A 24,164-nucleotide genomic window follows, 5' to 3' on the forward strand; every position below is an offset into this window, starting at 1 on the left:
GATTTGATTGTCCTTCCTTCAGCTGGTAATTAAAGGATAAATATTAATTAGAAAGCCTTCAAGGCTTATGTTAAAAATGGCAGTTAAAGGTAAGCTTGTAATTTCTGATATAGGGGAGATAAACAAGCACTTGAAATGCTGCTTGGAACTGGGTAACAAAGGTGACTTTTGAGAAACCAATAAAACAGACTTGCAGAGCTGTTTAGATGATGACTACCAGCTACTTAAAAAATATCTATCCCAGGCACTCTCATTGGACATGGACCACATACACATCCCACATTAACATGGACTCTATTTTTAACCTTGTCTGTATCTTTCAATCTGTTAGTGAATCCACCAGGAAAATAAACTTTCATATTTTAATTGACTTTCTGTTTCCCTTCATTCCAAGAACGGCAAGCTAGCATGTCTCATAGGATGTGTCTATATACACATTTCTTAATAAAGAAGTTTAGTAGTAATTGAAGAAGGAGCAGATATATAGCCTTGGTTACTTGATATCACTTCTGCAGCAGTAGACAAACCAGTTAACCTGTCTCTGTTTCTCCCTCAATAAAATAAAACCATTATCTATCACTTACCTTACGAGGGGGGGGGGGGGTTGTTTGGCAAAATTGTTTGTTTGTGTAGCTCTCAGAAAACCTTGGATAAGAGCAGCTATGTAAGTGCACATTATGAATGATTGCATGCATTTAATGTTCTTGCTTGTGTGCATGTGTTTGTTTTCACATAGTAACAGCCCCTTGAAATGAGCCTTTTAATCCAAAGATCTAAATGAACTTTACAAATTCTTATTAGCTCATGTTAATAACAACCCCGTGTGATAAAAGACAGCTATTATACCTACTTTGTGCATTGGGTAAACAAGTGAGAAAAGCCATTAATGACCTGAGCTTCAAGGATGCTAAATATTTGCAGTCCCCATTTCACATAGTGGGAGTTGTAGGTACTTGGTATTTCTGGATGGATGGGATGTTAGTGGTTAATCTACAAATACGATGACAAGAGCGATAGCAAAATCCAGGAGTTTTAGTAGTAACACATTTCTCCTAGTCATAAGTGCATTTAAACTTCAAATGTGCAGAAAATCCCAATGTAAAAGGAAAAAAAATGAATTCAAACTTATCGTAGAATATGAAAACATTTGGATACACAAGTTTAAATTAGAAAGTCTGAAAAGGAAAACAATGACAGAAGACTAACCCAGGCACATTCATTCAACACAGTAGAACAATTAAAGAAAACCCCTGATTCCTCATGCCTACCTTGTTATATCGAGTGGTGCTGTCACCGAAGTGAGAAACTTGAACCTCTCAGGGCATATCCTGGTTCTTCACTAAGCTAACCACTCGCTGCTACATTTTGGGAGAATGGCGTAGTTGTTCCCATTCAGTTTGTGGGTGTTGCAAGCTTGCCTTTGCAGCAGGACACTTTCCATTTTACACGCTTGCCTCTTCCACAAAGGATCAGGGGCACAAATGCGGCAGTAGTCAGTGCAAAAAGAGAGGACATCTCAGCAACAGCCTGCAGCCTTCTGAACGTGGTACCCTGTTTTGGCAGAAAGAGATGAAAGCTGAACTACAAGGCTTTGAGGAAATGCATGTTACATACGTGTGACTTTCCAAAGGCAGTCTGACACAGGACAGGTAGCACAGGGCAGCTGCTGTCACCTGGATCAGAGCAGCTGTTGCTCTTCGACTTGAAATCAAGGTCAGGCAATTATGTGAAAAGTGTGATTAGATGTTGAGCACACAAATTGGGGAAGTAACACCTGCTGGGAGGGGTTACTATTAGTACCTGGAAGATGAATTTCGAAGCTTGTAAGCTACTATTGGTTTTTAACAAAAAGTGATTAATAAAAGCTGAGCTCAAGGGTCCTGCCCTTCAAAGCCTTGAAGTGGCACAGGGTCCTCCAAGCGTGGTAATTAGCATATGGGGGGACAAATGAGCATCTTGGTGGTAATTAGTGCCATTACACCTGGTTAGAGGCTGCGTACTCTAACATAATGCTTCTTTTGCAGCAGGTTATCGTGCCCTGCTGTTAGTTATTGCTGTTTTGGGGTGAGGGTCAGCCGCACCTCAGCTGCCAACCCCGCAGCAGTTACGAGGGGCACAGGCTGCTCAGAGCCTCACCCAGCTTAACCCCGAGCACCCCTAGCGATGGGGCACCCCCAGCCTCTCGGTACAGCCCCCCTCTGACTGAAAACCCCACAATCTGCCTCTTCGGGTGCTTTCCCGAGACAGCCCGGCCCCGGAACGGCAAGAAGGGCTCGGCGCCGCCGGCCGGAGGCAGCAGCGGGGAGGGCTCAAGATGGCGGCGGGCCGGGTGTTCGCCTTCCGCGACGCGCGCTGGGCCCCGGACCCGGTGCTGGCGCCCAGCCCGGCCGTGCGGAGCCCGCAGCCGGTGCCGCTGGTGATCGATAACGGCTCCTTCCAGACCCGGGCGGGCTGGGCGGCCGCCGACCCCTCCGTCCCCGCCGAGCCCCTGCTGCGGTTCCGCTCTCTGGCGGCTCGTAGCCGGGGAGCCCGCGGCGGAGCCGGAGCCGAGACTCAGGTGGGCAACGACCTGGGCAGCCCCGAGCCGCTGCGCTGGCTGCTCCGCTCGCCCTTCGACCGCAACGTGCCCGTGCAGCTGGAGCTGCAGGAGCTGCTCCTCGACCACGTCTTCCAGCGCCTCGGCGTCTCCTCGCAGGTACCGCCCGGGGGTGCCCGAGGGGAGCCCCCGGTGTGGGGCGCGGCCCCGCAGCCTGCACCCTGCTGCCCCCCCCGGGTCCCCAGGGTGTCCCCCCGGGTCCCCAGGGTGTCTTCAGCCCCCCGGGGTGGCGATGAGGCGCCGGGTGTGTAAGGGAAGCGGCAGGGGCTGCTGGAAGGGTCCCTTCCAGCTCGGGTGTTGTGGGTGTGTGGCCAGCTCCCGTCCACACCTTGGTGTGTGCCCAGCAGAGCCGAGGCCTGGGCCAGCTCTGGGGCACAAAAGCTTTACCTAGGGCTGAACTGAGCCCCCGCCAGTTCTCAGTCACCTTTGGCTACTCGTTCCACGGATTTTTCTTCATGTGTACCTTCAACAGTGTATATATGCTTTTAACGTCCATTTTTCTCTATTCCTAGGAGTCTGTTCCTTGGCTGAATTAAGAGTGAAAACCCTGCTATAGACAAGCCTTTTTTCCCCTATAAGTGCCAGGTGTAATTTAACTTAAGCATTCAGCAGCCTGCAAGTGAAGCGCTTTCTCTTTGCTGCTTTGGAGGAGTTGTTGCTGATCTTTAAAAGAGGAGGAAGGATAATTATCTGTGGATTTTCTCTTTGTCCTTTCATTTGTTTCTTTTCTCTTGTCTTTTACAGGGCTGTGTTGATCATCCCATTGTTCTGACTGAAGCAGTGTGCAATCCGCTGTATTCGAGGCAAATGATGTCAGAGCTCCTCTTTGAATGTTACCAGGTTCCCAAAGTGTCCTATGGTGTGGATAGCTTGTATAGTTTTTACCACAACAGGAGGCAGAACTGGCCCTGCAGTGGTTTGGTGATATCTTCAGGCTATCAGTGTACGCATATTTTGCCAGTCCTAGAAGGCAGGTGAGTTCTTGGTGTCTTAAGTACAGTGCAGCCTCTTTGTCAGTCATTGATTTTTATTTTTTTTTTTCCCCAGCAATCACAATACCTGCTTCTGTAGCATTCAGTGTTGCATTTCCTGCAGAATATGTTCTTATCAGTCTTAATTTATAGTGAAGAGGAAAAGCTAGGTCTTCAGATCTTGTGAAGTTCTGTTGAATTCTGAATTGAAAAAGCAGTGCTGTCCTTGTACAGAACTTGTTTTTAATTACTATTCACACGTAGATTCATACTTTCAAATGCAGACAGGGATATCTGTCTTAAGTAAGATCAGATATTAAAAAGCATATTGACTTTAAAGTAGCTTTGGGACAAAAGAAAGTGTTCTCTGAGATTTCTGCAGTCCTTAAGACTTTGCTCGTTCTGATTATGCGGCTACATTTTTTTTTTTTTAACTTTTTAACTGTTACTGCTTTATGAGGGGGCTTTATGACATCCAGCAAAGCTTTCAGATTTTCAAAGCTTACACCTGGCCAATTGCTAAGTTTTATAGAGGTTAGAGGGGCTACTTACAGTTACACAGAATCGTAACTTCCCTCCTTAAAATAATGCAATGTCTTTTGTTGCCATAACTGAAATTATCATTTTTAAAGCAGAGCCTTTCTGAATGCATCTGCAAACAAAGCAGTGCTTATGGTTATTGCCTGAGAAAAATAACAGACTTTTTTGGAGAAATGATTCTTAAAATATTACCATGTTAATAATCATCTGTATGCTTGACCATGTTAAAAACGAATAATGCTGAATGAAGCAGGAGGTCTGTTTTACAGTGAACTTCTAGATCTTTTCAGTTCCATTTGTTTCCCTTGCATTTTCAGGTTGGATGCTAAAAACTGCAAACGTATTAATATTGGAGGGTGTCAGGCAGCTGTATATCTTCAACGCCTCCTACAGCTGAAATACCCTGGACATTTTGCTGCCATCACTCTCAGTCGCATGGAGGAAATACTTCACGAGCATAGCTACATTGCAGAAGACTACATAGAAGGTAAAAACACTTTATTAATCACAAAATACCCTTCATGGAACCTTAGATCTGAACTCGTTCTCAAATTGGCTAGGATTCAGGCTCAAACACTCTGCTTCTGTTTTGCTTTCCTTATGGGGATCTTTCTTTTAGCGTATTACACAGGGAAAGCTTGTTAACAGTTTGAGTGCTGTAGCATTTCATGAAACAAAACTGAATTTTAGAAATCCTTTCCATATTAGGTCAGACTTCTCTGTGAATGATAATAGATTACTGCAGATTAAAATTCACTCCCTTACGGCTGGGAGGAGAGAAGAGACATTAGTGTGCACTTCCCACTTCTTAGTACTTAGTGTTTACTTCACCCTGGAGAACAGAGTGCTAAGAACCATTTGCACTGAGTGTACAACTGGAAGGCAGTGATCTGAAGAGGTAGCTAAATAAGGGGGCGACTTCCAACAGGTGTGTGGAATCCTAGGCTGAACTGTTGTCTTCTTTCTTCGAAGTCTGAGCTTAGCATGGAGTGTATACACATGTGAGTCACCCCGTTCAATCTGGTAAAATAGTTCCTTTACTCTCAAAACTTTCAGAACTACAGAAGTGGCGGTCCCCGGAGTACTATGAGAACAATGTGCACAAGATGCAGCTGCCTTTTTCTAACAAACTACTGGGAAGCACCCTGACATCCGAGGAGAAGCAGGAGAGGAGACAGCAGCAATTGCGTAGGCTTCAAGAACTCAACGCGCGCCGTAGAGAGGAGAAGCTTCAACTCGACCAAGAGAGGCTGGACAGGCTACTGTATGTACAGGTAACAATGGCAGTTCTCTGGGTAGTCATCTGGGAGAAGTGTAGGTTGCTCTCTGAGCTTTACCCAAAGGTTCTGTGTCACTGTAAAGGAGCTGTAACTGTCCTGGGCATTTTCTGATATGTAACTTCAAGGTTACTTGCAGCATAAGAGAAGTTAATTGATGCAGGTGATGCTTGCAGGTTTTGAATAGTAGTTTTGTGAAGTATTCTGCTTGCTGTAGGAGCATGCACAGCCATCATTTATTGTAATGAAGGCAGAGTTTATGTACATGCATAGTTGATTTCCACGTGGAGTTCATCACAAGCAGCTCTGATCCGTCCGTAGGAACTTCTAGAAGATGGTCAAATGGATCAATTCCACAAAGCTTTGGTGGAGCTGAACATGGACTCTGCAGAAGAACTTCAATCTTATATCAACAAATTGAGCCTGGCTGTTGAACAAACAAAGCAAAAAATCCTACAGGCAGAAGTCAATATTGAAGTGGATGTTGTGGACAGCAAACCAGAGGTATAACGTTTTCACCATTCTTATCTCTGAGAGAATCAAGTTTGTGCCTTAAAATGTGCCCTTTCTGTAAATAGCTGCATTATTGATGAGCTAAGCTTCTCCTTTAACACACTCCTTGTGAATTGGGCAACTGCTCCTCACTTCCATCTTTCCTATGCAGTTACAGAAAGGGAGTTTTGGTTGTATGCCTGAAATCACTCATCTTGTGCTGCTCATCCCAGATTACTGTGCAGTACCTGATAGCTTGATTCCATGTAATTTTAATTATAAGACCTAGGCTTCGTGGCACGAGTTAAAGTGTTACAGCTATGTTAAATATTTAAGTTTCCTCAAAGATTTCTTGACTATCTTTAAAAACCTGGGGGTGGAAAAAGGAAAATACCCTAAAAGGTAAGATCAGTCTGAAGGTACTGCTCCCTTTGTACTTACTGCTGGCAGCATGTACTGGCCGGTGGCCGTACTTCAGGGTGAGTTGGTTTGGGGGTTGTAAATGCAGCAGGTAACATACTGATCTTGGTCATGCTGCAAACCAATCTGTCTTTACTTTTGCATTGCTTCTGGTGAACTTATTTTTAACATACCTTAATGATTCTAAGATTCTGGCATACCAGGCCTTACTTTTTTCAGTGTCTGAGAATTAATGATGCAGCATTTTGATTATAACATCTTGAGATTTAAGTACTTACAGGTCAAAAACCATCCTTAAATGTCTGTAGCTTAGTATTAAAGATACAGAAGAACTAATAAGTTGTGTTTTTTTAAACGTTTATGTTCTTTGCTTTTGGGTGCAGGGAACTGCATGCTAAACAGCTAACCCTTTGCTTTTGTTTTGGCTGTGTTTGGTGCAATTAAGCAGGATGCTTTATTCTTTTAAATTAACAATGAAAGAATAATTGCTAGGCTTGGGTGTTGGAGGTTCCTTGAAGAGAAACATATTTGTCTGCTTTGCCAGGCTAACACAGGCCCAGTACATACCAGTTCTAAAACATTGTCTAAGACTGCTTGTACATTCACCTGTCAAGTTGTGTAAAACCTTTTTAGTTTTATTAGCCTTTGTTCAGGAAAAAGTAGAGAAGAAAACAGAAAAATGAAGGATAGAAGAGTGATGCCAGATAGAGTTTTCACGTTTTATTTAGCTGTTGAGACATAGCCAAAACTAGCTGGTGAGCTGGTTTCTTCTGGGTGCTGCTTCCCCTATCCTTATCAGGAAAGTTTGTGTAAGAATCAGGAGGACTGTATCTGAGCAAAATGGAGGTAGATCATGGGTTTTACACTTGTCTTCTGTCAAAAGAAAACATTGTAGAAAGAGACAAGCAGCTCCTTGTGACTTTGCCAGGTGGTTGTGCCCATGTCCCAACATGTCCGTTTTGGATCCCACACTCCTGTTTGCTAGGTGTAGTCTCAGACCTTAAATTAATTGGCGAGCCTTTCTAATGGTTTTGTGCTTTGTGAAAAAGCATACTATTATCACCAAATCCCTTTGTGAAGATAGGCTGGCTCTCCTATATGTACAGGCTGTATAAAGGAGACTAAAAGCTAATTATTTTGTCCCAGGGTCTGTGCCAACTTTTCAGCTGAGTTCTGTTTTTCCTGTTGCTTTTTTTTTTGTGGGCAGGGGGTTAGAAGACAAAAAATTGGAGACAACTTCAGGTGACTACTGTTTGCTGTAACAATCAATACAGCTTAAACTTTAGTGTTGAGTAGCTGCTTGTTTTTTAAATAAGGTAAACTTCAGAAGGCTTAAATGATCTATCTGTATCCCATGCTGGCATTACTTGCTAAATGTTGCAACAAATGTTTGTTTAAAAAAAAAGTAAAATGACAAAACCAAACCCTTAGCAATAAAATCCAAAAGCTATTTCATTAAAATACAGAAATAAATGAACTAATAAATGAAATAAAAGAATTGTCCCTACTTCACAACAGTGCTTTAGTCGTGATACTTCTCATTACAGAGGAGCTTTGGGAGCAGAGGAGCTTCGTGTCTGTGTGAAATGCAGCTTTTTTCAGTGTAGCCCATGTGCAGATGCTAGGCAGTTGAAACTAGGCAACTGTCAAAAACTGTGTGCTAGCTTTGTAGCTAGCAAATATTTGTTTTCCAGTCCCACATAAACAGAGCAGGGAATTAAATGGTAATTAGAGCAGTGAGAGCACCAAGTTTCAACCAACTTAGAGCTATTTTAATACGTTGTTGTACTAGGGAGTACGTTACACTGTACAGCTAGGCTGCGGTCCTGGCAGTCAGCCTGGTGACTAAGGCCTTTAATTTCTGAGCTGACCTCAAGATAACTTTTTTGAAAGTGCTTGATTTTTACGCTTTGAGTGAATGTATTTCTTAACACCTCTTTTCTAGGTTGGTCATCCTTCTGTTTTTGTTTTTTTTTCTTCAGTGCTGAAGAACAGCATATTCAGTTTCAAGAGTGTTTTAGAGTTGAGATTGGAGGGAATCTGGGTCGAGTTTTCCAAGTGTCATCAGAATTGAAGTCACGTATGTGCCTACCACATCTGAGCTAACCTTCCACAACCTTCTCTATTTCCAGACCCCTGATTTGGATCCACTGGGCAGTGAACAGTCACTGGAGGATGTGGAAAGTATTAATGAGTTTGAACCTTTATTTGCTGAGGACCAGCCTGAAGCTGAGAAGCCTGTTGCTACAGTACAGGTTGGAATTCTGTATCTACTTCTCATGCCAGAGGTTACTGCCTACTGGTTGTCTAACTAGTGTGCTAACATTTCTCCAAATACAGGCAATGTCTGCTCTTGGGAGAGATGCGTAACCCTCTGAACAGAACACCAAGAGGAGAAATGTTCTCCATCGTAACTGATGGTTTGGGGCATGAATGTACCCGCTCTTATCTCTACAGGCTGTGCATGTTATAGCAGTTCTGTGCTTTTAGGGGGAAAAAGTCCTGCTTAAGTTTGTGTGTGTGTGATCCATAACCCGATATCATATCGCAGTGAACAAAACTTTCATTTGGTACGATTGAGCCATAGAAATGAGTGGCAACAAATGGGGGGGGGGGGAGGAATAAGAGAAGTCCATTTTCTTTAACCTTTTGTAACCTTTTACAGCATTGTCCTTTCTCTGAGATAATGACTTTTTTTTTGTAAAGCATTGTTTGAAAACTTTAGTTACTATAGGATGTTACTATTTAGCATAATTTTCTAATACTTCTCAATCTTGTTTTTAAAGCCCGTGTTTAACCTGGCAGAGTACCACCAACTCTTTCTTGGCACCGAAAGAATCAGGGCTCCGGAGATTGTCTTCCAGCCCTCCCTGATAGGTGAAGACCAGGCTGGTATAGCAGAAACTATGCAATATGTCCTTGAGAGGTGAGTTTATGAAGCTAATAGGCACGTTCTTCAAACAGGCTGGTCTTGTTTTGATATCAGCTTTTGCAATACTGGTGGTTACTTAAAAAGAACTTGAGAAATATGTTTGAATAGTTCTTTTTGGTAGGCTTGAGCATTGCAGGTTAGAGATGTCTTTCTGGTCTGAAGGCCACGTGTCGCCTCTAAGTCAGTGGTCTCCAAAAATTTTTGATCATGCACCCGTATAGTTTAAAAAAAAAAAAAGGCACAAACCCCCAATATTTGTATATTTATAAATTACGGATATGTGATGCTGTGCTAACATTATAAAACACAATAGAAATTTTAAAAGGATGAAATGTCTTATTAATGCTACAAAAATTAGTTTTAGTCCCCTCAGTGCAGCAAAGATATTGAGTTGATGGAATGCATTCAGAGAAGAGCAGCAAAGCTGGTGAAAGAACAAGGACATAAGGTGTATAAGGAGTGGCTGAGGGAATGGGGTTAGTCTGGAGAAGAAGAAGCTGAGGGAGACCTCATTGCTCTCTTAAACTGCCTGAAAGGAAGTTGTAGGGAGGCGGGTGTTGGCCTCTCTTCTCAGGTGACAACTGATAAGATACAAGGAAATAACCTCCAGTTGTTCCAGGGTAAGTTTAGACTAGATAGTGGGAAGAATTTCCTCGTGGAAAGGCAGTGGGCGTTGGAACAGGCTGCTTGGGGAAGTGGTGGAGTCACCATCCCTGAAGGCAATTAAGAGATGTGTGGATGTGGTACTCAGGGACATATTTTGGTGGCGGCCTTCGTAGTGCCTGGTGGATGGTTGGATTTGATGATTTTAAGGATCTTTTCTAACATAACTGATGCGGTGATACTGTGAAAAATACTTTCTTCCCACATACCCATGGATTGTCTTGCTCATGTCCTGCTTTAGAAAGCACTGGTAAAAGTTGTAGAGGGAAACAAAGAACCCTCATAAATATCCATCCCCAGAAACAATACGCTAGCAGTCTGTTTTGTAAGACCAAAGCCATCTGTGGCATCTGTAAGGTATGATGCAGGAACACTTGCTGGACAACTGTTTCCAGCCAACTTAACATCAGCAAATGTAACCCCTCAACCTGTGTGAACGTGTGAGGTTGCATTTTCTGGAAGGCAAGAATTCCAGATCTGCTGAGTTGTTGATTTATGGGGGTATGGTTCAGAGGACTTTAAAGGTTTTCTTCTGCCACCCCAGGAATTTTCAGAAACCAAATGAGCACAGGGTCTCATGCTGGTGAAGTGAAGGAAATTTCTCAAAGTGAATCTTGAAGGCAAACTATAAGTGTTTTCTCCATAGCTGTTCAGTTTATCGGAATATTACTCTTGGAAAAGGTTAAGCTCTTTTGTTCTTTGCAGGTATCCAAAGGAGCAACAAGCTATTCTTGTCCAGAATGTTTTTCTCACTGGTGGAAATGCGATGTACCCTGGACTGAAAGCTAGAGTTCAGAAAGAACTCCTCGAAATGAGGCCATTCCAGTCATCTTTTCAGGTACGTGTACTGACAGATGAACAGACTTCACAAAAACATCATGTGTTAAAAAGTATTCCTGTCTGGGAGAGGTATGGAGTGAGTGTACTTAGAGCATGGGATGGAGAATGTTCCATGACCAGGCATATGACAGCTGCTTTGACTCCGAGAATGATGGTGAAGCAAAGATACAGTTGATGTCTGAATAAGTTATCAAGGGTAGAGTTGCCTTGGAAAAGGACAAGTTCCTTTAGCCAAAAGACTGTGCATGCTCAAGCAGGTACATTTGGCTGGAAATGTGCAGATTTGGACAGTTGGCATCTGGAACAAATGATCTCTGTTAGGGATAGCGGTTGGGATGAACACAGCTCATTTCAAAATGAAGTTAGCTGTTCGACTTGTTAAATGTAACAACTGTGGGATAGCAGATAATAGTACCTATCTTACAAACCTGTTGTCCTCTGCTACTTTCTCAATAGCACTATCCGAGCTGGGGAAGACCCAGAGCTTGCCGTGCGTTTTGTAAAAGCCTCTCTTGCTGGTCTGAAACTAGCTTATGTACCAAAATCTACCTCCGTCTCAAATAGCAGATCGCTTTAAGCACAGGAGGAGAAGAAAAGCAGTAATTCTTGTGGCAATTTGTGGTCCTGCAACAGGTTCTGTAACACTTGCTGTGTGGAGTGACTTTTTGTAGTTCTGAGCAGGGTGTGACTGACAAACTACCATGTACTTGGCGGTTTTAGGAAGGATATTGCTTGCTAGTTTGGGGTCCATAGGTTGTCAATGGGAAGAGAATGAGCTGCTTTGAATATCACTATTTCTAACAGAATAAGGATTTCTTTCCATTAAAATATGTTCCATAGTTTGGTTCTGTCAAAAATCTGTCATTTCAGATATTTCATATGGTACTTGCATGGTGTCTAGTCTAGCCTGCCTGTAACTGCAGCAGGAAAGCATTTTAAGCTGCACTGACAGGAATCACTTAAATAGAAATTGGATCTACACCAGTGGAAAGGACACGTGTGGTCTTTTCCCCACATACTGTGATTTCTTAGCCTGCAGCATTGATGGAATTCACGCTGGAGCACTTGATACTTTTTTTGCAGTACTACCAGGTCCTCTCGTGTTGGCTTCCAGCTGTGAGGGCCGCTGGTTGTGAATGTGATAATACAGGCTTTGCAGTCTGTAGAAACTGCAGTCTCATGGTGAACTGATCTCAAGCTGAAAACATGTCAAATCCTTCCCTAATGCTCCTTTCAGAAGCACTGAATTATCAGCTGAGACTTCTGAAATTGTGATTTGCATCCCATACTATTCTAACCAGCATAAAAAAGACTTTTCTGTGTTTAGTTTTTAAACAACTCGATATTCTCCTACATTTATTGTTGTGTTTTTCTCCCATCCAGGTTCACCTTGCCTCCAGCCCAATTTTAGATGCCTGGTATGGGGCTAGGGACTGGGCAGTGGAACACATGACCCGTGAGGAAGGCTGGATAACCAGGAAGGACTATGAAGAAAAAGGGGGAGAATATCTTAAGGAACACTGTGCTTCAAATGTTTATGTTCCCATCAGACTTCCGAAGCAGGCCCCACGGACTACAGAGGCACTAGCACCCAGCAGAGCTCTGACATCTAGCACGGGCAATCCTTGCGAGCAGGCGTAGCACAGAGCCTTTGCCACAGCCCCCCAGGGGGAGATAAAAGAGCAAAGAGAAGAGTTCCCTGTGGTCTTGCAGTCTGAGCTGTGCGTGGAGCACAGGCCTCAGCACAAAGCATCTCATCCAGCCCCTTGAAGGGGCAGACAGCCGAGCTGCTCTGGGGCAGCACCTGGCACACGCAGCGCTGCTGCTGCATAGCGTGGGAGGGCGAGTCGGCAAGGAGGGACACAGGAAAAGTGCATTCCGGAGAAAAGTACAGCCTTAGGAACTTTCATAGTAAGACTCGGGGATTTTGCAAATGTTTTATATTTTTTTATTAAAACTTACTGCTTGTATGCCGCTTTTGTGGTGTGATTCAGAAGCTAAACTTGTATCACGCAAGGCAGTCCAGCAGGCGTCTCCCTCGCTCGTCACAGTGAGTGCTTGTCAGGCTCTCAGGCTGTGTCGTGCTGCTGGAGGCCAGAGGGGCTGCTCTCTGCCTCCTCCTGAGGCCCCCTGGCCTTGTGTCTTGTCCGATGTCCATCCCGCTGCGTGCTTTCCGCCAAACTTCCCCCAATCAGGGGGATTCTGGATGCTTTATGTGGTTGTTGGTATTACTGACGTTGCTTGAAACTGGAGACCTGACATAACGTGTGGTCCAGCTGTACAGAAACAGCCCCCCATAAAGCACAGTCCAGAAGGAAGCTGAGGTGCACGTAGTGCTCAGGTGGTTTTACAGGAGTGGTGGCTGAGCAGGGCAGCTCTTGGTTGGGGGGGAGTCTTCTCTGCTGCTCTTCAAAAGCTGGCTGGAAGCACCTGTTAGAAGCAAAAAGCTCGCTGGTGTTTCATGATAACACAATCCACTGGCTTCCTCCGCTGGAAGCCTCTTGATAGCACATCCCCTGAAACAATCAGTGTCAGCTTCACTGGTGCAAGGCTGGGAAATAAGAGGATGGATGCTGTGTCCCCTGCCATGCCTAAGGTGGTCTCAGTGTTGTGATGAATGCTGACACTGATGTATCAGGGTTGATAGCCACTTCAGATGCTTGGATTTGGCATAATAAATCCCTTCTAAATTGCTTGCAGTCTAAGAGTAGATGATGGTCATCAAAAGTCTCTTCAGCAATAAAGCAAACTCTTTGCTTTACCACGGCTGTGTGTGTTTCAGTGATTTGACCTCTTTAATGACTGCAGGCTGTGAGTGATGGTACGTTGTTGAAAAATGCGGGTTTGAGCCAGGCCCGTCCTGCTGCACAGCACGCTCCACCTGAAATTTGACCAGGGATTCAGTTCTCACACTGAACGACTCCCTGTTGCTTTCCCAAAAGAATAATCGATGCTGAACCGAAACCCAAGCAGACTGCAGCAGTTTGGCAAGTAAACCTCTAGTCTGGAAAAGGTAAGACTAGGGGGAAAATATCCAGACCATAATTGGAATAAGGAAAGTAAACAGGTGGTGGCTTGCAGTCCCCGAAGAACTGCAGAGCTCCAAGAGAAGTCATCTGGCAGAGTGAAAACAAAGGATGTGAGGTACTTGGTGCTGAAGCATGGAGTTTATTGCCACAGGATGCAATACGCACACTGCTGGATTCAGAAAGCATTACTCAGACACCTGACCTTAAGAAAAATCTGCTATCAAACACCGAGGGCACGCCCGTGTGCGGGCAGTCCTGCAGTTGCATGGCTCGACAGGGGGAAGAGCTGTCACCTGCTCCTGTGTGGTTCCCTGAGCTGGTTGCTCTCCGTGGCCTGGCCCTAACTGGATGGGGAAGGGAGTTTGCTACCTTCAGACGGCCTCGGATTCGGCTTGCCGATCTGTCCCCAGCTGCCTGGAGGCCTGCTGCTTTTCAGGAGTATTACGGCAATTCTGCAGGTGTTTAAGGAATGTGGCAGAACGTGCTGTGCTGACAGCAGAAATGTTACACCCCAGCCAAGTGTCTCTTCTGATCTCAGCTCGGGTGGGTGAGCTGCACTGCAGGCTCTGATGGCCTGTTGCTGTTTGACCCCTCTGACAGTCACGGCAGGAGCAATGCTTGTGGTGCAGAAACTTGTTCGGGTGCTGGGTGCTGTGCAGAAAACTTCCAGCATGGAAACCTGAAAGGGTCTCTGCAGAGGATGGTTACATTGCTTTAAATGTTTGGCCAAATCATTCCAACCACTTTTTTGTGGGAATTCAAAGTCTGATGGAGTAAAGAAATGCCAGATCAGCTGCCTAAACACCTTCAAGGAAGCATAATTTTATCCTGTCCTAAATATTAGCAGTTAATTTGTTACTTTATCCTTGTAGCAGCTGGGGTAATGAATGACCTTGGGCACCGCAATTACAGCCAGAAGCTGTGCTAAATATGCCGGTGGTCACTTAATTGCTTGGAGTAGCAATGTGAAAAGCATGGATGTGGCAAAGCAGGATGAATTCTACCTGTTTTGGGTTTGGTTCCCTGGTACGTTGCTGTAGTGCTACATGAGCAGTGGCACAGAAGTGGGACGGGGGTGGGATGTTGAGGGCAGGCAGACGCAGCGGTGTTCACATTGACAGCAGCATTGGCTGAAGTTCTCCTGGAGCTCCACCGCTGGGATGCTTCTGTGCAGGGTTTTCTCATGCCCGTGCCAGGAGCTGGGTGTCTGTTTTCCATATAACTGTCACAGGGTTCACCAAACCCAAAGGGGCTTGGAACATTTCTTCTGTGCAGTGGCTTATGCCACCCTATTCCAGGAAGAGGCCAGGAAAGCACCTCCTCGTCTCTTTTTATTGGGACTTCCGTGGAACTGGAGGAACTGCTACAATGAGAAAACCAGATATTGAAAAGAGTTCTGTGGACAGGAAACCTGAAGTGACGCTGTGAGGGCCTTTGCCAAGCGGTTGTAGAGGTGCCACTGAGTGAGCTGCTGCGTAAGCAGCCCCAAAATCTGTAGGGTGTTTGTCCTCGCAGGCGTCCTGCATGCCGACAAGTGCAGCTGCCAGGTCAGAGGTGGTTGAGAGGTTCACGGTTGGTCCTTAATACCTGAAGTTCAAAGCAAGCTGTAACCTTATTATGCAACCAAGTTATCGCCTAACTGAGGTCAAAGAAGGCAAAAGTACAAGCTGCAATTCGTCAGGCTTGGCGAGCTCGTCTATTTAATGGAAACGAGAACTCAATCTGGGTTCCACCTTTCGCAGGGTCCCTAAGATCTGCTCCGAGTGGAAACACCACGTCAGTGAGGAGCCCTGGAGACTGAACAGAGCACGTGTCTGCTGTCCCAGATTTCCGTTCGAGCTGCATACAAGGGTTGCTTTTGGTCTTGGAGGCTTCTTACATTTCCTGCGCCATCACGACTTCAAACAGTAACCATTCCTTGCTAAATCTCCGCTAGGACACCAAGATTAGAGCTTTTTGCTCCAGTTATTAATCTCCAGAAGAGTTAATGTGCTGTGTAAGACAGCATGTCAGAAGAAAGAGAAGATGCCCATGAGCTGTCACTTAAAATTTAGGATTATCCCTCCAGAGGCAGCCTGCAAGGATCCTGTAGCAGCCCATCGTAAGCGAGAAGTTTTGAAGCTTGTGTGGGATGAGCAGGGGAGGGCAGGCTGCTGTAATGGATTTAACATTATCCCCCAAGTCAGATGGTGGGATTTCCACCCCGGTTCGACACGTCAGGCGCAGAGCAGCTGTTCCAAGTCCCATTATTCACTCCCACTGCTTCGTGCGATAGCGAGCCAGTCCCCGAGCATCAGCTTCAACAAAACTGCTCGCTCTTAAAAGGCTCAGGCTGCTGCTTGGTGTGCCAGGGATTCTTCACGCCGCATTTTGTGCCCTCTTTTCAGAGGCTGGGTTTGCTATATTTAGGTGATGCACACCTTTTGCCCCACTTCTTCACGAGCCCAGCCCTAACTCTTAGGATGGCAAAGTGCCATAAGTTCTTGTTGTTTGTTTGTTTGTTTTTAATTGTATTGGGTTTTCTCCATCCATAGGGATCTTTTTTTTCTTTTTGCTTGCAATTTCCTAATGCAGTAAAGACCATAATGATAGCGCTACATCAGGAGCCAGGAGACGTGCATTAATTTTCATCTCTATTTACTCCTGACAAGCCAGTTTGTGCTCGTTTGCTTCGACCTTGGTTCCCTGTCTCAGCATCTGTAACAGCAGAATTAACCTGGGAGGCGTGCTAGCGGAGCCTTTTCACGTGGTGCAAAACTGCAGAAGACCATAGGGGTGGTGTGAAGGCTGGAAATGGGGCTGTGGGGAATGGGGCTGTGCTCATTTAATGCACATTTAGGCCAGGTGGAAGGTCTTCCAACCACTCATTGCCTGAAGCCGGGTGAGGCAGGCAGTGGGGTAAGAATCACTCTCTATATATTCTTTTATTCTTAAGCAATTGCTACTGATCGCTGTCAGAATATGGAACAAGCCGGATTTATGGGCTGACTCAGAAGCTTTTATGCTCTTAAAATTCCTGGTTTTAGGCAGGACAGGATTTCTTTGCCTATTAATTTATTTCAATAGGGAGGTAAAGTACAAAGCAGCTTCTCCCTTTACCTGTCAGGAAATAAAAGTGACGTGCTGGTGGGGAAAACATCTTTTATGTTGCCAATGGGCTTCCTCGTAGGCATCTGGGTTCCTGCATTTCCAAGAGCTGTGAAATCAGGCTGTTAAATCAAGAGGAAGCTCATCCCCAAAGGAACCTCGGGGCAACAGTTGTGGCAAGTCTGACTGGACTTTACAATATTCGGGTAAAAAATATGGCTTTATTTAAACCTAGGTCACATATTCCAGAGGAGAGAGACCTTTGGAAAGCATCTGAGCTCCTTGCATTCAGAGGACATGCACTGGGGTAACAGAGCAGGCGACCTTTACACTGGAGCCCTGTCACTCAGCTTTTAGGGTTCAAAATGCATCAAACTGCTTGGGAGCAATGAGGTTTGGGCCTCTGGCTGCCATCAGGAAGGCGGCGGTGTGTTGGGTGCCTCCTATAGGCAAGGGAGCCTCGTGGAGTTCTCGCTCTCTTCGAAGGAGAAGGGTAATAAATAAGGAGCACGAGCCTGACTCACGCTGGTTTCTGTGGTCCGAGCGGCAGCCCAGCCACGTCAGGGGAGAACCAGCCCCGCAGGGCCTGCCCTGGGGGCTGGCAGGCACTCGCAGGGCTCCTCTGCACAACTCTAGAAATAACTTTGTTTACTCCTCGATTTTATAACCTGCTGCCAGCTCTCCGGAGGCAAAATACCCTTAAAATGTCCCCAGCTGTTCCCTCGGCTGTACCCACAGTAGCGTGCCCCTGGGATCCGCCTCGGGTTTTTATGGGAGGCCAGGAGGGCTGTTACCAGGTAGATGCCATCTGCTAGCGCTGGCTGTGAGCTCTTGGTAAGCTGCTTGCATAATACCTTGCACAGCTTGTCAAGTATTAGGAAAAGCAGCTCTGGTTCCTGAATGTGGCAGGGTTGGGTTTTTTCCTGTCATCTTTAAACTGAGTTTTACGTCCCCTGGGTTAAGCGTTGTGCATTAGCAGGATGCTCCTGGCTGGCACTGCTGCTCAGCGCTGGGAAATGTTTCAAACCCCGGTCCTTAGATCACTATAATTTCTTTTTCCGTGCTGCAGCTTGGTTAAAATATACCCCACTCCTCCTCTCACCCCAGATTCCTGCCACATACCTGGCATTCCTTCATCTTTAATGAGATGAGGGAGTGGGGGATTTCACCCTCCTGGAATTTTAGAGGAATACTAAGTGGATTTCTCATGAAAAGCCCCATTTAGGATACAAATCTCCCTGAAAGATAGTCCTTGCATGGCAGACCTAGCTTTGGCTGGTAATGGCAAACAGTTTGGAGTTCCTCATTTGATTGTGACTTTCTGCTTGTGCTGTGGTGTTGGGGTGAGCTCCAGGGCTGGTGGCTGGAGCAGGGCAGGCTGCTGTAGGATGGGGACACACGTGCCCCTCCTGGCTGTTGGCACTTGACTTTTCTGCCAGCCGCTGTGATCTGGCCAAATTCTCCATACAGACAAGGCAACGTAAAAGCTGTCGGGGGAAAATAGCTCCACTCCAGGCTCTGACAGTTTACCCTAATGGACATAAAGCTGCGGCCTGGACCTGGTGGTGGACCCTGGGAGATGTTGAGGGAGAAGAGCATCACCACCACAGGGCTCTGCCCTCGTCTGCCCGTCAGAAAGGGCAGGTTGAGGAACACAAACCACAGAGCTCTGCAAGGGGGTGGGTTTTGGAGTAGCAGCACCACGTGCTGCCATGAGCATCTGCTTTGGAGGCACCATGAGCTGGGCTGTAAGCACATCGGAGCCTACTGAGATGCTGCTGTGGTAGCCCCACGCCACGGTCCGTGCCCCTTTTTCCACATAGGGGCTTTTCTGCAGCCTCGTGATGCCAGGAACTGCAGAGCAGACACAAAGGCACCGGCCTGCTTTCATCCAGCTCTGTGGTGGCAGAGGGCCACGGGCTGTCCTGGCTGCGGAAGGAACAATGGGGAGGAAAGCTTTGATATCCCCAGCCATGGACACCTCGGGCGGCGCAGATGGAAGGAACTGGGGGCTGGGGGCTCCTGGTTTGCTTTTATCCTTTGTTAGGCGCTGGTGACTTCTGGTTGTGGAGCCGCTGTGACCTCTGCTTTGGCTTTGTTTATGCGCTCGCTGATGTTGTTTGCAGCAGGCCTTTGATATCCAGCTCCAGCCGGGAAGAGCTGAGCCTGGCTGCCCACAGCGCACTGCAGCCTGGCAGAGATGGGGCTCTCCATCTCCCGGGGAAGACAGTTGTGTGCTGCCAGGGGCTGTCCCCAGGATGACAACTTGTGCCCAACACCTGCCCTTCCCTGCGACCACAGCCTGCCAGGGGAGCAGCGGGCACGGCGAGAGCTCGAGCTCAGGTGGGAGCAGCTGATGGCATTGCACTGCCAGTGGGTGGAGAGGTAAGATGCAAGGAAGCAGTTGGCTTTTATGGGAATTTGTGGTGTTTTTCTATGAATAAAAGAATTAAGACGTTGCAGAGCTTCTGTGCTGTGTTCAAGCTGCAGAGTTGCACCTGCAGCAGTCAGTAGATGGCCACCACACAGGATCTACAGCTGCAGGCCTCAAGAGATAACCACCACCCATTACCTCTCTGGGCTGTGTCCAGGCCCCTGTCCCCAGCATCCTGCTGTCCATGATGGCTTGGGGACAATGCTCAAACCTGGAGGAGACAGCTCATGTTCATGATTGCTACCCCTCAGTTCCTTCTCTCAAGTGCACTTTAAAGTTCCCAGTGAATGCTGTTTCTTTGCAACACAACAGATTCTCCAGGCACCAGACAAGGCAATTCCCAGGAGCTCTGAAACCCTAAAGTGTGTTTACACAACTCAAAATGCACTTACAGTATTATATCACCCTTCAATCTCCTCAGCTATTTTGCGTGCTGGGATCTGAAATACAAATGCAAGCCCTGGTTTTGCCGTGTGCCTTACGCAGGCCTGAAATGGGTCTTTGATTACAAATCCAATGAGCTATGAATGGCAGATTCTGCAAACAAACCCCATCTCAGCAGGAGCCAGCCCTCAGGAAGGTGTGTTTTTATAGGGTATCAAAGACCTGAAGGTGGGGCCAGAGCAGGTTTTGCTGCTAGCCTGGGCTTTGTGGGATGTCTTGGTGTGCTGTCCCCATGTCAGCTGTGGGGTGGCTCCGTGTGCTGTCCCTATAACAAGCAGACCTCTGGCTTTCAGCTCTCTCCCCTACCCAGCTGCACAGCCCATTGGCAGCGCTGATGCAGGGCCCTGTGGGAAGCAGACCTGGGTCAAACATGACTGTCTCTATGCTGCAAGAAGTGGAGATTAAGTAAAAAAAAAAAAAATAATTACCCCCCCAAAACCACACACACACAAAGACCTAGCACAACATTAACACCCCCCCCCAAAAAAAAAAAAAAAAATCCCACTGTTCCGATTTCAGTATTTTCCACAGAAAGACCCTCCCAGGCCTTGTTCTCAGCAGAAGACAGGCTGACCGCTTTCTATTTTTATTCTTTGTAGGAGGGTGTTTGAGCTGCCCCAGCTCCTGAATTGAAGGAAGTCCTTTCCTGAAATGTGGACAGAAGTGCTCCAGGGTTTTCTGGCTCAGGAAGTCGTTCTTCGGACCCGAGGCCGGCTCCTCTGGGGCCACAGACACCAGAAGTCCCCGTCAGGCTGGCAGAAGCCGAGTGAATGAAGTCCTGCCAAACATGACAATTTTGGTAGTTCCTGCTCTGCAGACTTCATGTCCTCAGCAGGTTTTTGCCAGGGTATCCCTTTCTTTTTAAAGAAGGTGCTGTGTTTCAAATCTAGGCAAAAAAAATAAATCTAGTTTTGTTTCATTGACATCCTAAGGACTTTCTTGAAATTAAGTTGAAAATATGTTTATTTTGAGTGTTTTGCTCCTTCAGATTCGTGTTTGTACTTGAAAATAAAAAGCTTGTAATTCTCTAAATGTGGCATCAGCTTCTTCCGAGATGTATAATTTGAACATTTTGAATGTAAGTGTAAGCCTTTAATGTCATAATTTCTTAATACCACTGCCACAACTGTTTAGACGTATAAGTCATTTGATTATAGCTTTATGTTAAACGAGGAACCATAATTAATATGATCATGTTTAAGTTTCTTCCCTACCGAGCATAAAGATAGAATAATCTCTCCAGAGAAAAGAGAGCTTCCTCACAGGACTAAACTAAAAGATTTTTTAACAATCTAGCTTTTGGAAAAAGAAGTTCAAGCTGTTAGCAGATAGGATTGAAGCAGGACAAAAAATGCAGAGGGCTTTGCTTCAGAGATGGGGAGCGAATCCTGGTGACCCTGCCTCTGTTCTCCCCTTTCCCAGCCAGGATCAGGGCACAGCGAGATGTCCCCTGGAGCCCCCCCTTTTCCTCTTCCCAGTGCCATCCCATGGCGTACCCAGAGTGAAAAGAGCTCTCTGGAAATCCTCATTTTTTAATTTCTATCTCCCATTTTTGCCTAACGTATGTCTACCAGCCATTTTCTGGAAGCAGCAAATGCATGCAGAACTACCAACCACCCCGCTGTCCTATCCAGCCCCTAGGGATGGTGCCTGACAGCTGGGGCTGAGCAGGGTTGTGCTGCTCGTGGGCCCATGCTGCCCAGCCCCTGCTCCCCGCTGTGACCACAGCACCTGGCTTTTAACTCAGCCCTGCTCTGCCAAGCTTTGAATCAGCGTTGGAGGCTTGGTTTTGGAATAGCTCATAGCTGATGCACCTGCACCATTTCAGCGGGTGCTTGTGAAACCTGCGAGCCTGCGAGCAGGGAGACGTTTCCACGTGCCTCCAGGTACGTGCGTGTCAGCACCAAGCGTGGTGGTGCGGCCCCCTGCACTGTCAGGGCACGCTGCTGCACCTTTGTAATGCACACCCCTACAGCACAGGGGCATCCTCATGCCCCAGGGTGAAGCAAGCACAGCGCCGTGCCCATCCCTGCACTGCTCTGATGCATCCCACGAGGTTCGACATGCTGGCATCCCTCGTAGGCACCTCTCTGTCTCCTGTGCAGCACGTCCTCTGCTGTCCTGTCCAGCCCTTCAGCCTGGCAGCTTTTATCTTCTCGCGAAGGCAGTTCAGTGTTGATGGCTTCAGCAGGAGCAGAGCTAGGTGACTGGAGCTTGCTTCACCTGCACTCCAATGCCGTGTGCTGCACCCTTGTCCTCAGGTTGCTGGTCTGCCTCGGGGCACAGCCACAACCCCCAGGTTTTGGTGCAAATACACTCACACCCATTCCCTCTACCCACAGCGATACCCCTTTATCAGCCCAGCCAGGGGAAAAGGCTGCTCTTACACTCACATTTCACCCTTGGGAGGATACATCTGACCAGGGAGTCGTCAAGAGGGTGTTGAAATAACTTGTGATCTCAAACTTGACCTCCGAATTATTTGTTTAAACTTCTGAATGCAGGGGGAGGAGAGTGTACTTCAGCTAGCTGTTTCTGCAGGGCTGAAAGGAGAAACACGCACTTATTTTTGCCTGCAGTACTCCCTTAGTAGTACTTCAACACTAAGCATCTCTCCCAGATCTCTGCTGACATTATTAGCAGTAATGGTCAATTAGTTGTATGGGAAAGTGAGGAGGTAGGAGTAACAGAGATGTCAATTTTAGCACTTTGGGACAAAGGAAAATTAATGTTTGCTGAGCAGGAAGGATTTAAGCCCATAGCAGGGAAGGGAGGAGAAGGAAAGACTGTAAGCCTTTAAAGAAAGGACTATAGAAAATATTTAACAATGCTTTTTAGGGCTTGCCAAACAAGCAAAATGCATTTTCACCTGCTGGTTCACATGGATTTGACTTTTGATTCGTGATTATATAAAGTGCTCTGCAACACAGGTTTTAAGCAGGGCTTGAAGGTAAGTGGATCCTTGTGCCATTGTATTGTTCAGGAGAGGAATGTGGTTTTGCACTATTGATAGACACAGAAATTTGCAGCAGGTCAGGCCTGGGCTGCTGAGGGATTAGGTCGGTATCAGCTCTTGAGACTGCCTTAAGGCAAATTGAATTTTCCACAGAAGAAGGAGGGGGAAAAAAATCCTACAACTTAACTAATCACCTGCAATTGAGCATGGCAGCAGGAACCACTCAGCCCTCCACCTTGCTTGGTAACGACAGTAATTAGATGGTCAGCTTGATTGGAGCATTGCTAATCCTTGCAGAGTGGAGGCGATGCTGCCCAGCTGTGCCTGGCTGCCCTTGGGCTGGGGGTTTTAGGTGGGGAAAAGGGGTGGGTGTGCTTGGAGCTTGTGCTAGGTAATGTGTATTACTTTATAGGGCTTTGGTGCTGATCTGGGGTTCCAGAAGCTCTGTGTCTGCTGGCTTTCACTCATTGAAGTCTGTTTCTAGGGAGGTGGGTGTAGGAGGTGGGCTACATGTGGGATGCTATGCGTCCTATTTGTCAGGTGCTGCTTTCCTTCTGTGTTGGGGTTGCTGTGTGGTACAGTACCCAGCTGGGTGTTAACAGGTGCTCTTGCTCCTGTTAAACTCCTGCGCTAGTTCTTTGCTTGGGGTAAGCCTTGTGGGACCAGCAGCTGCCCCAGTGTGGGGCTCAGAAGGTGCTTGGCCAAGCAGTGTCCCCACTTGTGGTCTCTGGCCTCACAGAGCTGAGGGGTTCCTGTGGCTGCAGCCTACCTCTGCCTTGCTTGGAAGAGGCTCACGCTAGGTAATTAAAAAAATATATATATATTTTCAGTGCTACTCCCGGTGCTGTTGCTGTTAACTTTTGCCCTGTGAACCCTGCTGTGGTGTAGCTGTGTGAGTCTGGGCTGAATGCTGGGGGTGGTCGGGGAGGATAAATGGAAGAAAACCCAAAAAGCTGCTGCAGCCCTGCTTTCTCCTGTGCTTTGAAGTGTCTGTGGCAGCACGGACAGCAGCTCTGAGGCCTGGTGGGCCTCCCACAAGGAACATCCCCTCCACAACGGTGTGTGGCTGCTTGAGGGCTGGTGCCAGGTGGCGCAGGCCAGCCTGGGTCCATTCTGTGGGTGGTGCTGGGGCTGGAGGAGCTCAGTCAGGTGTGAGTGAGGCCGAGGAGCGACCCCTCAGCTCCGTGGACCCGCGGGGACTGGCTGAGCTCCAGCTTGGCAGCGGCCACGTTGGCCCTGTGGATGCTGCCAGAGGAAAGGGGCTGTCGTCTTGCATGAGTGCACGTGAAGGGTGATGCTGGAGAGGACACAAATGAACTATTCAAGCATTTTTTTTCCTTCTGCTGGCATTGGCTTGTGGTTTGGATGCTGGCTTGATCTACATGGATGCGTCTGGCTGTGTTTTTTAAGACACACTGAGAGCGAGGTGTCTGGTCAGAGGCTTACGGTGCCCCACGTCACTCCCAGGACATGGAGCGTGCCC

The 24,164-nt window shown here is 46.9% G+C and overlaps 1 protein-coding gene across 1 annotated transcript; it reads left to right on the forward strand.

Moving 5' to 3' along the window:
* Positions 1-1,880: 1,880 nt before the first annotated feature.
* ACTR5 (actin related protein 5) lies at positions 1,881-12,705 on the forward strand. The gene is made up of 9 exons (XM_068700175.1): positions 1,881-2,695; positions 3,341-3,570; positions 4,425-4,594; positions 5,164-5,381; positions 5,706-5,888; positions 8,429-8,551; positions 9,083-9,222; positions 10,597-10,729; positions 12,115-12,705. The coding sequence occupies exons 1-9, from the start codon at positions 2,315-2,317 to the stop codon at positions 12,370-12,372; spliced, it is 1,836 nt and encodes a 611-aa protein (XP_068556276.1). The 5' UTR covers positions 1,881-2,314; the 3' UTR covers positions 12,373-12,705.
* Positions 12,706-24,164: the final 11,459 nt, after the last annotated feature.

Source organism: Anas acuta, chromosome 16 (assembly GCF_963932015.1).
Source record: "Anas acuta chromosome 16, bAnaAcu1.1, whole genome shotgun sequence".
NCBI classification, from domain to species: Eukaryota; Metazoa; Chordata; class Aves; order Anseriformes; family Anatidae; genus Anas; species Anas acuta.